Genomic DNA, 17,888 nt, shown 5'->3' with positions numbered 1-17,888 from the left:
AGTGAGCATCCCCTGCTAACCGGTCACGCCCGCCGTGTGCTCCTTGTCATGATCGGGAAATAACGGGAAAATCCGTCGTCAATTCAGTGTAAAAATAATAGACTAACAATTGGTAGGTAAAACGTCAGTCAGCATTTGACTAAATGATAAATTTTATTTGCTGCCAAGGTCATTGTATCAATCATAAAACTTACAAAATGATGACTTTAAACGAGACTGCTAATATTTTTGTTTCATCAACTTGTTTGTTACCGATTTACCTCGTTTTAAAATTGTTCTTACGTAGAGTATGCTCGTGCGTTTCAAATCAACTGAGATATATTAACTCCGTATGCATGATTGATTGATTGTTTAACGTCCCTCTCGAGAATTTTTAACTCATATATGGAGACGCCACCACTTGCCGGTGGAGAGCTGCAAATTTTGTCCTATAATCGGCACTCAGGGCCATTGAGCAGGGAGGGATCTTTATCGTACAGTGTACCAGCACCTACTGCGAAACGGGACCTCGGTTTTTACGGTCTCATCCGAAGGACCGGTCTCCACGTCCCAGAGTGGGATTCGAACCCACGACGTAAGGATTGACTCCTTACTTCGCGACTCTGCATAAGCTAGTGAGGGGAGTTGACAATAGAAAAGTTAAAGTCATCACAACTTTTGTTATAGAGCTTGATTGTTTGATTACTATTTATGTCCTTTTCAATTAAAATATCCACATATGATACAAATGTGTCAGATTCTGTGATATCTTTTATCTCAAGCTCACCAGGGTATGGTGTATGGACATAAGAATCGAGGTTAATGTAGTTAATCGAAGGCCACAGCAAATTTTTTACCTACAGGATTTTGGACAAATTCTTATGAAACTAATTACAGGGCACAATTAGTACCCATGGAAATTCCAATGGATTGTAGGAAGACCCTGTCTCTAGAAACCACAAAGATATTGTCAATCAGAACCTCAACCATCTTTTTGATGTCTAACTTGTGTGTGTACAATCAGTATGGAATAACAAACTGTATTCAAGCCCAAAGTCAATTTAGATTATGCAGATTAGGAGCAGAGGAAATGAGGACCTTAAATATTCATCAGAGGTGGGATCAGGTGTCATGTGGGAGTGCGCATTCCCTGCCGACCGGTCACATCCGCCGTGTGCTCCTTGCCATGATCGGTAAAATTAGGAAGATCCGGAAACAATTCGTGTGTAAATAAATATGAACATACTTTTCTATATAGAGACTGCATATCATTATGTTGGACTTGAATTGTATGTTGTTTTGCGTCCCCTTCTAGAATTTTTCACTCATATGGAGAAATAACCATATACCAGTTAAGGGCTTCAAATTTAGCCCTTTACTCGGCACTTAGTGCCATTGAGCATGAATGGATCGTTATCGTGATCATGTCTGCCATGACACAGGGCCTTTAAGCTCTCATCCGAAGGACCCGCATGCAATTTCCACTTCAAAGTACCGTGCGCATGGCGAAGGAACAGTTGCTATTCTTTTTTTTTTTTATATATAAGCTAAGGTCATTCGCGGTCGAGATTCGAACTCACGACCTCCTGATAACGGAGCGAGCTAAAAAATTTGAAAACTTTAAGATAATCAAGAATAGATATATCAGCAATTTATTGAAAAAAAAACAAAAGGACAAATAGATACTTTTTTATAAAAATAGTTCATCTGATGAATTATCACAGCATTATATGAGCAAACATCATCAGAAATTTTTTTTTCAAAAACTTAAATTTCTTTTCCTTGAATTCAATAAATTCAAGTTGATCAAATACTGCTTCTCATACATTCTTAATCTTATATAAAATTCGCCCTTTCACACATTATAGATTTCAAAACAATTTCACACACTTAACCTACAAATGGTGCAATACATAAAAGTAAATGCTTTTCACAGGTGTACAGCAAATAAATAAAACATCACTTTAAAAAGATAACAAATAAATTCTATAACAAGCAACAATTCAATGAAAATATTTCTAAAATTCATTAAAAAATAATATAAAATGCAATATATAAAATTTAAGCATACAGCGTGGTTAAAAAATGTGTCATTATATCACAGCTTTTAATATTAAATAATTATAAACGTGACAGTTCTTATAACGTGTCACGCAGCATGGTTTGTACAAGTCTACTAATCTGCATCAGTTTAAAAATTGCCATCATTCAGTATTTCATTTATGTGTCAAGCCTCAGTGTAAAGGATTTAACTAATATTGACCTTGATGTCTTTATCAAACATTTCAAATATTATTTAAAATTGTTAAAAAAAGAATTCCAACCTAGCTGCTTTAAAAAGGGCAACAAATATATCCATGACAACAATAAGAGTTCCTTCCATTTTCTTCCTCCCCTATTGTATTAGTATTAAATACAGTGAATTGTTATTGTAAAAATAATGTTAGACTAATTAATGCAGTGTTCTATTAAATAGAAGAAAAATGTAATAAGCAGATCAAAGGAATAAAGTGTGTCAAAAATCTGTGTGCAAGGTGTCGTACCGGCGACATTTCCTGTTGTTATCGAAAATATTTCACTTTGTCATAAAATTATTTTCTAAAACCTTCCCAAAGACTGCAATGCATAATGTCAACAGTTTGTAATCCTTCATCTGTTTGTGACTCCGTGTGACGTAATAGACAGTGGATTGTGAACTTGTGACGTGTCAATAAACACAGCGGCAACTCGTGACACTGTATGGAGCGCCGCCCTATGTACCGCCGCACGAGCCTCGGCAGCGGATTAGAAGCAGACGACCTAACTGGCGTCACCGGCCGCTTTATCCCACCGTCCGTATAACGCAGGACCATCTTCTCAGCTCTAAGCGTGGTCTGCATGCCACTAAGATTGCTAGCAGAGTTCAGGCTTCCAGAAGATTTAAGCGAGCAGGCGGAAGCGCTGGGAGGGCGGGGCGAGTAGCTGCTCTTTGGTCTGGTGGGGAAACCCCGCGCCGCGCGGTAGGATTCGCTACTGGTATATCCTGGAGGAATAACAAGGCTATCAAGTTTACATTTGCATTGCGGATTGCTGTTATCAAGGTGTAAATTCATTCCATTGCCACACTCGACACAGGTACGCCCCCAAGCACCATCGATTAGCGGACTCAAACCTGTTAAAATATTAGAACACACCAAAGTCAAAAATGGTTAGTGAAACAGTAAAACACGACATTTTTATGCTTATGTTTCTGTCAATAATTCAACTTTTGCATGAAACAGGAATATCTCTGTCGACCTTATATATCTATGAAAGTTGTAATCAATAATTTAAAAAAAAACATTTGAGTTGCGTCAAGCGAAAAGGGACCTTCGTGATCAAATTTTCGAAAATCGGTTTTTCGCCGTTTCTGAAAGAGCTAGTTTTTATGAACAATTTGATACCAAACATTTTATTATATACCTTCTAAATTCTTATTAAAACTCCAAATGAAAACAATGCAATGCTAACAGGATAACGCTGTAAAACGTTGAATAACGTCAAATAACGTCATTGATAATTGGAACGTGCAACGTGATAACTAAATCCCCCTTTTGTATTAGTTAGAATTTTTTTCTATACACGTATTTTAAAGTTTTTTTAAAAATATATATTTCTACAAATTTTAGTATTTTTATGATCGTATACATTGCAAACTTAATAACTTAACTTAAAATAACATTGATAACTTAAAGGTTGTTAAAAAAATTATCATCTAAATGTACATTTATATTGAAATAATAAAATAAGCACTAAACTTTCAAGGAGTATATTCAACGACATCATCTCACCCTTTTTTAATCTACATCATCAACATTACCATGCTTTAATCACTGGAAATTTGTATTTGAATGGATCCTTGACCAGGGATAGACCGCTGACCATAAAAATCCCCCAAAAAGCTTCTACTCTGAAATCACCTTGCAAGGCATTCGTAACAACACGTCCATTTTCCAAGAGAAATTATTTATAGTTCACGGAATTAATCTGAATTAATCGAGTATATATTTACAATTGCTCGAAAGGGGGTAAAAAAGAATATCCGACATCACTGTTCATGTAGTAAGGTTTTAATGGTCAAAGGATTGTAATTAATTTTTTTTTCGGTATTATCAGCAAACCTACCTCCACAAAAACAAACACTTAGGCAGTTCCTACATATATTTTTAGGGTACTTCCCTGATCTAAATTTAGGAGGTGGTTGAGGTGCAACTTTCAGGCATTGTAATTATTTGCCTTTCAGCTATTTCACAATTCTTTCAAAAACAATTTCTCGTTATTTTATTTCAATTGAAAATATAACTGAAATGTGGAAAATCTCCAAATTCAAAATAGAATAAACGTTTTTTACCCCCCCCCCTTTTCCCAACGATGCTACTTGCCTGTATGAAAATGATTTAACAATGCTAAAATGAAATTAAGTATACCGATTCACACATTATATCAATAATTGTATTTATACTATTAACAATGAAAGAGATTAAATTTTTGTACATTGGGGAAACGGGGGAAGGGGGGGGGGGGTCTTCTTCGAAAGGGAGCCCGGCACATTGGGCTTGGAACAAAGGCACGTTACTTTGCTGCTTGCAGTTGAACAATTTGATAAAGGTATATATTGTGTAGTAAAATGTAAAAAGAAAAACATGTTTTTTTAACCTCATATTAAAAAAAAAATCAAGGTATGTAATTTGTTCTGCACTAAAATTTAAAAATACCGATAAAATGCCTAGGTTACATATAAATCTAGGCTTGATGCAACACAATCAATTCAGACGTTAAATTCAACTTTAAGAGCATACTAAAATAGATAACATACGTATAATTTCTTATGTGCCACCTATTCACTAGTTGGTACGTTGTTTCATGTAATATTTTATTGACCAAGTTAAGGGTCCCGGATGACATTCTAAATTACAGATGTACAATTTAAACATTATTTGAATATTGAAGTTCATGCAAAGTTCAATTATGTAAATTAGATAATCAGTTAAATTCATATTCAGTGTCTATGGGAACAATTAAGACAATGCGTTTTACATGTAGATGGTGTGAAATGGGCCTCAAGCCCTGAAAATCCATACATTATACACGCTGTCATCGGTACATGTAGAAATTTTCTTAAATAATTTTGCTCAACATGTTTTTGCAAGTAAAAGTTTCAATTATTTGCTTTTTGTTTTTTACATAGATAGATTTGATTATGCATATATTGCACAGTCGGTAATCCTCGGCTTTCTCCGCTATACTCCATTCAAACAGGTATACATCCGAGGAGCTCCGAGTAATATGTGTACGCCATACCCCCCCCCCCCCCCACCAAAAAAAAATAAATAAATAAAAAGTCACAAATTAATGATGATTATAGGATATTATTCACAAAACATAGTTAAAATTGAAATAAATCCTAACTTTTCTTTTTTTATAGTCAGGATTCAATAGGGTGGGTAATTCTTAAAAGAAAAAAATGTTGAAATTTCTTTTATTCCTGATTTTAAAAAAAATCGTACGCAATAAACAGACAGGTATTGAAAGCAACTTCAATTGTGGGAAAGGGCTCTAAAAGAGAGTATTTTACAAAGATAAAAAAAGAGTCTTCAGACAAAATTATTAAGAGTTCACAAAAATAAGAATTCGTAAAAGTAAGAATTGATTTTACAGTCGCGGTGTAAATTGAGATAGCTCTTCGGCATTACTAACGAAGGGGGCGCACAGCCCCCCCCCCCCCAAAAAAAAGAAAGAAAGAAAGAAAGAAAGAAAAATATCGTGATACATTATCTATAATTGAGAAACAATACGGAACTATCGAGGTTTGAAAAAAAATCTTCAAAACTTTACGGATGATGTGAATTTCCAGACAATGATCCGGTACTTCATTCATTGATCAAATATATGAGCGATGATTTTATTTTTAGAAGGAGGTGTGGGTGGGGATATGGTTTATGTACCAGTGTTTTCAATGTGGTTATGGACGAACTAAAAAAGAAATTAATGGTAAATTAAATACGTAAAAACGAAAATGAACAAGCAGAATCGAAACGAAAAAAAAATTAAGAGAGAATAAAGAAATAAAAAATCGGAATTTATCCTTAAAAGGCTTTCCTTTCCGTAGTAATAAAAACGGAGCACATAAAAAAAAAGGGGGGGGGGGGGGTAATCAAACAATTTAATTATAATATTACATACGTATGTAAGATTATCTATTCGATATGTACTTATATTTATAGCCCGGAAATACTTTTTTTTGCCTTAAATAAGATTAGTAATCGGAAAATAAAGCTAATGACCTATTACCTACATACGTCTGATTCAATAATGACCTATTTCGCTTTTAATTTTCGACTTTAACAACATCAGGTTACCGTGTTTAGATTTAATTTATTGCATTTAATTCAGACAATGAAAAGAAGACCACAAATTAGTTTTGAAAATGACCAATGTTTATTATCTTTTCATTTTATTGCGTCATGCAGTTAAATTTTCAATCCTCATGCTGCGACAAAGTGACGTGTTAATGAGTTAATACGGAAGTCTGTATGGCTTTCGCCGCTTCATTCTTTATAACACAGTTACAGAGAAAGCTTCTTATCCGCTGCATTCATATTTTTTTCCTAACATGAATTGACAAAGTGCTATTCAACTATGCTAGAATCAGTGAACTGGTTCGAACATATTATCTCTGATGGCAAACTTTGGGCACAAAGTCGCCAAATCTCGGGTCTTTCTGTCTAATGGAAAAACAATCTGGAATGTGTTAAATTTAACCCCCCCCCCCCCCCGGAGAAAAAAAAACAAATAAAAAACCCTAGAATAAATGCTGCATGGGGACCACTTGCTTATCTGTAAAGACAGTAGGTCAGCCCCAAAGAAACGATTGTTTTTAGAGCTTAATGAGGTAGACACATACATTGATTTGTTGATGAACATTTTTGACAACTCACGAATAAAACCATTCATAAACAATCAAAAATTTATTTAGTTTTATATTGTTTTGAAAAAAAAATTTACATGTAAACCTATAAATTGAAGACATTGAACTTTTTTTTTCAAGACATTTTCAGGCGTGTCTTTTTTTTTTTTTGTAAATATGAATTACGCAAACATATTTTTGTTTTTCTTAATCGTATAATTTTTTTCATTGGCAAAAGCACAGACGAGACGCCACGTCTTTGAAGCGCTATTGTAACGTAATTACGTTTATGTCACGAAGGTCCCTTTTCGCTTGACGCGACTCATTTTATATTTAATTAAATCTCATAATTAATAATGTTAAAGAGCAAAGTGATTTAATTATTTTTTTTAATCTTTGTAATGATGAAAGGCATTGTCAACATAAGCATCGTATAATATCGTATTAAAATCATGTTTTTTCTCAGTTAGTTATATAAGTGATTTTCGGTATTCAATTAGAACATATTAATCAAGACAATCAAAATAAACCGTTAATCAAGTTATTGCATCTTCATAAATAAAGATATCAGATAGTAAGATGAGAATAATATTACTTTAGGGAAACAGTAAAACGAAAATCCTCCAACAGTGTTAAAATTGGACAAGCCTCTGTCCTTTTTAGCATTAAATAATATACATTTCACGGAAATGATTATATTAAAGCATAAAATTACTCTTGCATAACTTATTTTGCATTAAAGAAAATACTGAATAATAGGGACATGTATGCGTCCCTGGAACATCAAATAAAATAACAAAAGTAGAAAACAAGCTAGTACTTATTGAAGCTGATTAATGTGGCAAAGACACAAAATTTTACATGTTTGTAAACATATGCAACAGAAGTCAAACCCAAGCAGCGTTTAATTTTCTTTCAACTGTTTATATGTAGAGAGATTATTACCAAAATAAGGAAGAGGATTTTAAGAAGAGCAAGAGATGCATGCATGCACAGGAAGAGGATGTAGAGGGCGCTCCAAATACATAGAGGGCGCTCCTCTTCTGCTTAGAGCATCCCAAATACATTTTTGGTGATTTAATTTAAACGGTTTTATCAAAGAATATTTAAGCTATACCATTCAAATATCAGTTTTAAGACAGTCTTTTTACACTAAACTTATTAATCCATGTCTAAATTGACAGCTGAAATTTGTCTTCAATATAAAATGTCATTAAAGACATATATGTATTTTCTTGAATCAATATTTGTAACCAGATTACTGAAATACTCTTCCATTTGTAATAATAACTTTAAAGACTTATTCTTTGCAATTTCACCTTCATTAAAGGTCACAGTAACCTTTATTACAGAGTGTAACACAACCTCATCTGAGATGCATTATCTGACAAAGTTTAGTGATTCTTAAAGTAACAGATTTTTAAGAAATGAACGAGATAAGATTTTGTCATGTATAACAATTACCATGCATAATAACCATCGATCAATAATAAGTTAGTTGAAAATAACAAAAAATCTGAAGAAAGTTTTATGAGCGAATCATTAAAACACTGATGTCTTTATTATTTTCAAAAAGAACAAGAGAGGAACTGCCCTTTCTTCAAACCGAAAGTAGAATCCTTGGTTTTCCAGTTTACATTCAATTTGATATCTTCTATTAACTATGAGCAATAGGGAAAATAAATTCATACCTTGAGAGAAGTATGTACGAAAAAGCTGATATATTTTTCATTATTTAAAGTGTATGATTCCATGTTTTTAAATATTATATCAAAATGTTCTTTTATATTACAGTATGAATGATTTACAGCGTATTTCCGAATCCGTTTGCATGGGATTTTGTCGCATAGTTGGAACTTCACAACAGGTGGCCATGAGAAGGGACGTTACTGACATCAGTGATACAATAGAAATACAGAAAGGAGGGACAATCGTTGGCTGTAAGATGAAAAATGGAAGTTATAAAGAAGGATTCAGACTCCAAGGATCCGACATTGACACCATGTTCTGGTTACCTGAGAACCGAGTGATCTGGAACATATCTCAGATACGGTTTTACAATCCAAACAGACACACAATGATTCTATGTGACAATTCTGAAAGTCCGCCAGGATACACTTTACTTTGGTTACCAATGGAAAGAGCCCGTGATAAAGTTATGGCAGCTACTCTGAGAGAAAATAGCAGATTAATTGTATCTAGTTCTAAATATAGAGAAATCATGTGTCCATCAGTATATCCCGATTCTAAACCGCATGGACCATGTGCTAGTGGTATGTTGAGTGATATTATGGAATATGACCATGCCCACTGCTTTGTCAGTGACTTTTGGCCTCCATGTGCCTCATCGTGGATTAACAGGTGTCGCGTATGGCCTCAGCCTCATGTTGCTAAAAATATTATAAGAAAGGGAAGTCACGTTGTAGCAATAGGGCCCAGACTAGAAAATTATAAAGACATTGAATGGAGAATATCCTTTTCTCAGGCAGAACAAATTCTTGTGCGCTCAATGAATCACTACCAATTCTTACTGTATGGTCTTCTTAAATTATTCTTAAAGGAAGTACTAAACAATGGGATAAGAGAAGATGATAAATTACTGTGTTCCTATCACATGAAGACAGCAGTTTTCTGGGTAGTTCAGCAAAACACAATACTTGACTGGGGTCCACAAAATTTCCTGCAGTGCTTCTGGATTAGTTTTAAACTCACCCTTAAATGGGTGTATGAAGGGGTCTGTCCTAACTTTTTCATTCCAGAAGACAATATATTTCTTTCTAAAATCTATGGAGAGACACAACACAATCTATTCATTCGACTGTATGGATTGTATGAGAGGGGATTGGTAGAATGTTTGCTACAAAGCTCCTCCGTCAGCCCCCATGTTAGAAATGTTCAGTATAATCCCAGACTCGCCATCTGTACAGATGAACGCAATGTAATCTCGGAGGCTGAGTTTGATTTAGAGCTGTTTCGTGAGATAATTCGTGATAATTATGCACAATCCACATCTGATCTCCGTCTCTGTGTGAAGGACTTACGTATAGTAGAACAGCTAATAGGTTCATGTCTGACCAAGTATCAAGTTGTCATGTTGCAAAAAATTACGGTCACAATTCTTCAGAGCACGGTTTTTATACTACACAATCTACAAACTAACATACATGCAAACAAACAGATGTATGATGCTGACAGAAAATTTTGTCACATGCTAAAATTAGCAGCCAAGTTTGGGTTTGTGTCCGACATGTTGCAGCTTGTCATGTATTATTACAAGACCTTTAGATACAAGAAAGCTAAACTTGCGATAGAGATGACAAATTCTAGAAAATATCCAGAGAGAAATAGAAATGCTGAGGCGGTAGGGGAAAAGTCGTATTCTATGAAGATGAGACAGACAGTAGCTGGAATAATCGCAATTGAAAATGAAATTTGTTACATCAAAGAGTTAACACCAGAACAACAGTCTAGTTCACGGAATAGAAAGTTTTTATTGCATATTCCACCGTATGTTCTGTTACACATGTTGGAAGTTTTGTGTTATATGCATGTGGAACCCACGAAAGCGAAAGCATCTCTCGAAAATCTACAGTTGCTGGTCCGGTGTGATAAAGGCGTGTTCGTTCCTAACCATGTCAGAGATATATCATGGGAGATTGTAGGGATCTGTCAACAGGTGACAGGGAACCTCCAGTCTGCTCTCTACTCGTACCAACAATCTCTCAGACAAAAACAATTCAATAAAATACAAACCGCTACAAAAGAAAGAATACATAATATCAAAAAATTATTATGATTGTCATTCTTTGTTATATATAGAAAACAACAATTTGTAAATATTAAAAGTCTATTTTAATATTTTCATTTTTGTGTATTATCAATTTGTCAGACAAGTTTTTCAATAATATATTTTTTCTAAGAATTTTCCATTAAACTAACCCTTACAAAAAGTTAACTGATATTCATTGAAATTTCTTTATTGTAGTTAAAACTATAAAAAGTTAATTTTGTCGGTGAGTTTAGTGAAAACTTTTTATTCACTAGAGTGATCACGATGCAAACTTTGATTTACAGTACTGTACATGCATATGGTGATATCTTTAAAACTTTGATTTATTTACTATATTGATAACTTTGACACTTTGATCAACTTTGGCGGTAACTTTGACACTCTAGTCAAAACTTTAAAAACTTTGATTAACTATAGTGATCACTTTGAAAATTTGACATTTAATTTACTATAGATAACTATAGTAAACTACATGTATAGTTAACTATAATTTTTTTTTGTTAGGGAATGGTACTTTTAAAATCAAAGACGAAAATAATTATGATTAAGCTGTCGTATGATATGAAGAAATATCAAAGCAGCTATTTAAAATGTGTAGTCCGAAAACATCAATACTTAAACGAATCTCGAGACATTTGAGACGTTTTCTTAAGGGGACCGACTCTAGTTTTCATTGCGCAGTATTTCGCGCAACATAGTAAAACGAAGCGTATTTACTGTTTTAAAGCAACTTTTTTCACTTGATTAATAAAATTAAACAAAAATAAGTAATTACAGGTTTAAAAATGAAATTACAATTTTATATAACTAAATCTTTAACCGATTTTGCAACTGATAGGTAGGTTGACTTCTTTATTGTGCGTTTTTGACGTTATGATAAACTGAAACTCTTAAAGAAAGGGGTAGTAAAAATGTTATTAAATAAAAAGTAATAAACATACGCTCTTGAAATTTACTATATAGGAATTTGATAATCTCTTCATCATATTTTATTTTTTGTATTAATCCTATGCATGCATCATATTTTGTAGCACTCTATAATAACAGGAAAATTCGTTAATTTTTGGCCTTTTGAGATACCCCCTCTGGTAACAAGAAGGTAGAATTTTGTGTTTCTTACATATAGTGTACAGAATAGTTTTACTCATCACATATTATAGTTTGAACAAAAACGCTATTGCAGTATTTGTATAATTTGCTTTAAAGTGCTAAAAATTGGCACTTTCCTATATATTCCTAAAGTAAATGTACCTGTACTTGAGATGGTCCCTTAGAAATACCTGGACGGTAGATTTCGCCCAAACTTTGCATGTACACTAAAGTTAATGTCAGTTATATATGGTATAAAACTGAAGGGTTCCGCTATTGTAGTTTTCACGCAATAAAGCCATAGTCCCCCCCCCCCCCCTTAAAAGTAAACTAGTGTGAATGTTTTAAAAAGTTTATTTTTAAACTTGTTTTAGATAGAATTCTTCCGTTGCTTTCGTACTTTTCCCAAGACAAAACTTGCTGATTTTTTTCTTCAAAATATTAATAATGCATATTTTTAAGACATTCATTTCTCCAAAGGGTCGATAATAAAGTAAGGTTGACTGGCCTAGTAAATAAGTCTATCAATAAAAGTCATATATATGTTTCATAAAGGATAATGGATACCCTTTTTAAAGGGTGAACTTATGTTTCTTTTGAAATATTTAACTATTTATAAAATTAAAGATTTGTGTTTTAGCCACTTTAGCTAAAGATATATGATTTTTACATAAATATTTGTAATCTAATAATTAACTAATATAAGATATCCTGAAAATTTAAAACATATCTTTTTATGGTATTCTCAATTCTAAATTATCGAACAAGTTTTCTTTATTATGTACAATGTAAATATTTACTTGAAGTATATGGAGATATCGAACAGTATTCAAGCTCAAAAGTCCATAAAAACAATATATTAAATGGGAGTAGAGCAAACACGATCTTCCAACACATCAGAGGTGGGAACAGTTGGCATGGTGGAGTGAGCATCCCCTGCTGACCGGTCCCAAGAAACCACAAAGATATTATCAATCAGAACCTCAACCATCTTTTTGATGTCAACATCAGATAACTTGTGTGTGTACAATCAGTATGGAATAACAAACTTTATCATGCACGGTGTGATACGGGTGACGTCACAATCCCCCATATCACGGACCGGTCCGAAAAGCCATATCACGTATCGGACCGGCGGACCGAAAATCCATATCAAACCGAAAGTAATGTTTGTATTAAGTTTAAAAGTTAATTTACCTGATTTTATTTAAATATTCATATAAAATAATTCTTTAATGACATTTGTGGTCTAAATTTTTTTCCAGTTACCTAAAATTGGCTCGATCTATTAAATTTTAAAGAAAAATGTCACTAACAAGCACAAACCATATGTGAACTCGCATATTAAGTACTCAGTATTTTAAATATATGACTACATACATAGGTGCTGATATGGGGCCACTCGGGCTGATATGACATATGATATGGATTTTAGTATGTAATATTCTCTATGCATTCAAGCCCAAAGTCCATTTCGATTATCCAGATCGGGAGCAGAGGAAATATGGACCATAAATATCATCGGAGGTGGGATCAGGTGTCATGTAGGAGTAAGTATTCCCTGCCGACCGGTCACACACGCCATGTGCTCCTTGCCATGATCGGTAAAATTAGTAAATAAATGAACATACTTTTCTATATTGAGACTGTTTATCATTATGTTGGACTTGTTCGAAAATTCGATTGATTGTATGTGGTTTTGCGTCTCCTTCGAGAATTCTTACTCATATGGAGACATCACCATATAGCAGTTGAGGGCTTCAAATCTGGCCCTTTACTCTGCACCCAGGGTCATTGAGCATGAATAGATCTTTATCATGATTTGCCTGCCATGACACAGGGACTCGACTTTTAGCTCTCATCAGAAGGACCAGCAATTTTCACTTCAAAGTACCGTGCGCTTGGCGAAGGAACAGTCGCTACTCAATTTTTTTTTTTATAAGCTAAGGTCAGTCGCGGTCGAGATTCGAACTCACGACCTCCTGATAACGGAGCGAGCAAAAAAAAATTTCAAAAAAAATCAAGAATAGATATATCAGCAATTTATTGAATAAAAAACAAAAGGACAAAATAGATACTTTTTTATGAAAATAGTTCATCTGATGAATTATCACAGCATTATATGAGCAAACATCATCAGAAAATTTTTTTTTTCAAAAACTTAAATTTCTTTTCCTTGAATTCAATAAATTCAAGTTGATCAAATACTGCTTCTCATACATTCTTAATCTTATATAAAATTCACCCTTTCACACATTATAGATTTCACAACAATTTCACACACTTTACCTACAAGTGGTGCAATACATAGAAGTAAATGCTTTTCACAGGTGTACAGCAAATAAATAAAACATCACTTGAAAAAGATAACAAATAAAGTCTATAACAAGCAACAATTCAATGAAAATATTTCTAAAATTTATTAAAAAATAATATAAAATGCAATATATAAAATTTAAGCATACAGCGTGGTTAAAAAATGTGTCATTATATCACAGCTTTTAATATTTAATAATTATAAACGGGACAGTTCTTTAAACGCAGCAGGGTTTGTACAAGTCTACTTATCTGCATCGGTCTAAAAATTTCCATCATTCGGTATTTCATTCATGAATCAAGCCTCAGTGTAAAGGATTTAACTAATATTTACCTTGATATTTTTATCAAACATTTCAAATATAATTTAAAATTGTTTAAAAAAAAAATTCCAACCTAGCTGCTTTAAAAAGGGCAACAAAAATATCCATGACAACAATAAAAGTTCCATTTTCTTCCTCCCCTACTGTATTAGTATTAAATAAAGTGAATTGTTATTGTAAAAATAATGTTAGACAAATTAATGCAGTGTTCTATTGAATAGAAGAATGTAATAAGCAGATCAAAGGAATAAAGTGTGATAAAAATCTGTGTGCAAGGTGTCGTACCGGCGACTTTTCCTGTTGTAATGGAAAATATTTCACTTTGTCATAAAATTATTTTCTAAAACCTTCCTAAAGACGGCAATGCATTATGTCAACAGTTTGTAATCCTTCATCTGTTTGTGACTCCGTGTGACGTAATAGACAGTGGATTGTGAACTTGTGACGTGTCAATAAACACAGCAGACGACGCGTTCACGAGCGGCAACTCGTGACACTGTATGGAGCGCCGCCCTATGTACCGCCGCACGAGCCTCGGCAGCGGATTAGAAGCAGACGACCTAACTGGCGTCACCGGCCGCTTTATCCCACCGTCCGTATAACGCAGGACCATCTTCTCAGCTCTAAGCGTGGTCTGCATGCCACTCAGATTGCTAGCAGAGTTCAGGCTTCCAGACGATTTAAGCGAGCAGGTGGAAGCGCTGGGAGGGCGGGGCGAGTAGCTGCTCTTTGGTCTGGTGGGGAAGCCCCGCGCCGCGCGGTAGGATTCGCTACTGGTATATCCTGGAGGAATAACAAGGCTATCAAGTTTACATTTGCATTGCGGATTGCTGTTATCAAGGTGTAAATTCATTCCATTGCCACACTCGACACAGGTACGCCCCCAAGCACCATCGATTAGCGGACTCAAACCTGTTAAAATATTAGAACACACCCAAGTCAAAAAAGGTTAGTGAAACAGTAAAACACGACATTGTTATGCTTATGTATCTGTCAATAATTCAACTTAAACATGAAACAGGAATATCTCTGTCGACCTTGTATCTATGAAAGTTGTAATCAATAATTTAAAAAACATTTTATATCAAATTAAATTTCATAATTAATAATATGTTAAAGAGCAAAGTGATTTTATTATTATTTTTTTAATCTTTGTAATGATGAAAGGCATTGTCAACATAAGCATCGTAATATCGTATTAAAATCATGTTTTTTTTTCTTATTAGTTACATAAGTGATTTTAGGTATTCAATTAAAACATATTAATTAAGACAATCAAAATAAATCGTTAATCAAGTTATTGCATTTTTTAAATTAGATATCAGATAATAAGATGAGAATAATATTACTTTATGAAAACAGTAGAACGAAGATCCTCCAACAGTGTTAAAATTGGACAGACCTCTGTCCTTTTTAGCATTAAATAATATACATTTCACGGAAATGATTATAGTAAAGCATAAAATTACTCTTGCATAACTTATTTTGCATTAAAGAAAATTATTGAATAATAGGGACATGTATGCGTCCCTGGAACATCAAATAAAATAACGAAAGTAGAAAACAAGCTAGTACGTATTGAAGCTGATTAATTTGGCAAAGACACAACATTTTACATGTTTGTAAACATATGCAACAGAAGTCAAACCCAAGCAGCATTTAATTCTCTTTCAATTGTTTATATGTAGAGAAATTATTACCAAATAAGGAAGAGGATTTAAAGAAGAGCAAGAGATGCATGCATGCACAGGAAGAGGAAGTTGACAACAAGCAGGTAGAGGGCGCTCCAAATACGTAAAGGGCGCTTCCGCTTAGAGCATCCCAAATACATGTTGGTGATTTAATTTAAACGGTTATATCAAAGAATATTTAAGGTATCTTCATTCAAATATTAATTTTAAAATGACCAAGTCCCTAGGTAAAGTATTCTTTTTTGTTTGTTTGTTAACATAGTTTTATAATCTAAATAAAAGATAGGAATGCCATTAGCGATATGGATGAACTATACAATGCAAAGATATAAATAGGAGTGAAAGCAAATGAAAAAAAGAACATATTAAAAAATTGTGTCTAATACATATATAAAGTATTTGAAACTTACAATCTTAACCAAAATAATTATGTTAAGAAACAGCCATGGCACATGATACACCCGTCAAACATTCGTCAAATGCCATGTGAAACAGATGGGAGCTGTATGTTTTGGGGTCTCAGAATTGCACATATATAACAAAGTTAATTTTGAAAATGAAGCCCAGCCAAAATTATTGACATTTGACAGCCGCTATCAATTTCAACCTATAGAGACCAGAATTCTGTACCCAATTTCTGAGAGGTTTACATGTGAATGTAACCTATGTCGTCATAATTGTTCTAACAGAGATGGGTAAGACAGTCCTTTTACACTAAACTCATGAATCCATCTCTAAATTGACAGATGCAATTTGTTTTCAATATACAATGTCATTACAGGCATATGTATTTTCTTGAATCAATATTCTTAACCAGGTTATTGCCATTTGGGGGGGGGGGGGCTTTTCCCCCCAACATTACCTTTACTATTGAAAATGTCCACTGAAAGGTCGGTTGGGCCCCCACTTCTTACCACAGTATAGTGATATGAAGGAAAATGTAGTATTGTACGCCAAAAAATTGGAAGTGAAGGAAGTTGGCCTTGGAAAAAGTTGGCATCATAATCTTGAGATATGAACTAGACATGTAAAAGGCTAACAGACAGACAGACATGAATGCCATACATAATATATCCTATCTTACAACAGACTTAAAAGATAAAAAAAAAATCTTAAGCAACAAATAAAAAAAACTTGCATTGTAACAGTTAACAAGAAATAAACAAATTGAAATGAATTGTCAATGAAGATGCCGATAACATTTGTTCCGTATGCTGAAAATAAACTTAACAGTGTTAGTAACTTAAAAGAAAGAGATGTGATACACAACAAATAAAGGTGAACATGGAAAATAAATATGACACCATCACCAAGTGAAACTAACAAGCAACAAAAAGGCGATAAAATACCGTGAACGGGTGAAAGGTATAAAATATATAGTCCCCTAGTCTAATCCCTGAATTTGGTTAATGACGTTAACCTTAATGACGGGAAGCTTCTGAATCATGACGTATGGCGAGGCTTTAGTCATGTTCAGTTTGACGGGCGTCCTGGCGTACTGAGGGAGGGAGAACAGACGCCGGCTTGTGATGGTCTGATGTGGCGGGCTCCCCAAACCGCTCATGGTCTTTCTACGTCTTCGTTTGCCTTCAAAAAGAGTCAGTGTTTATCATTATCAAATTGAACCTAGCTGTAATATTAGTGGTTTGTAATTTGACTTTGTTTTGTTAAAAATATGGAATGGTGTGTCTCAATAATTAGATTTAAAAAAAAGATTTTCTTGTAAACATATTTAATGTAAAGTCGTATGTATGTGTTTTATTACAATGGAAAGT

At 33.8% G+C, this 17,888-nt stretch overlaps 2 protein-coding genes across 2 annotated transcripts in view; one reads left to right on the top strand and one right to left on the bottom strand.

Moving 5' to 3' along the window:
* Positions 1–8,024: 8,024 nt before the first annotated feature.
* On the top strand, positions 8,025–10,752 carry LOC134271885 (uncharacterized). The gene is made up of 2 exons (XM_062754115.1): positions 8,025–8,605; positions 8,699–10,752. Exon 2 carries the CDS (start codon positions 8,700–8,702, stop codon positions 10,698–10,700), a length of 2,001 nt encoding a protein of 666 aa, XP_062610099.1. The 5' UTR covers positions 8,025–8,605; position 8,699; the 3' UTR covers positions 10,701–10,752.
* Positions 10,753–13,823: 3,071 nt separating this feature from the next.
* Positions 13,824–17,888, bottom strand: part of LOC134271877 (protein monoglycylase TTLL8-like) — a 37,955-nt gene continuing 33,890 nt past the window's right edge. The window contains 1 exon segment of the mRNA XM_062754089.1: positions 13,824–15,334. Coding sequence (XP_062610073.1) covers positions 14,814–15,334 — 521 coding nt within the window. The 3' untranslated portion in view covers positions 13,824–14,813.

The sequence above is a fragment of the Saccostrea cucullata genome, unplaced genomic scaffold (assembly GCF_032062105.1).
Source record: "Saccostrea cucullata isolate Sc308-1 unplaced genomic scaffold, CSIRO_AGI_Scuc_v1 ctg1462, whole genome shotgun sequence".
NCBI classification, from domain to species: domain Eukaryota; kingdom Metazoa; phylum Mollusca; class Bivalvia; order Ostreida; family Ostreidae; genus Saccostrea; species Saccostrea cuccullata.
Note: the sequence above shows the minus strand (reverse complement) of the source record. Positions and strands in the feature narration are given on the sequence as shown.

What these genes read in the sequence shown, in the direction of transcription:
- LOC134271885 (XM_062754115.1), top strand. Translation starts at nt 8,700, where the DNA reads ATGAATGATTTACAGCGTATTTCCGAATCCGTTTGCATGGGATTTTGT.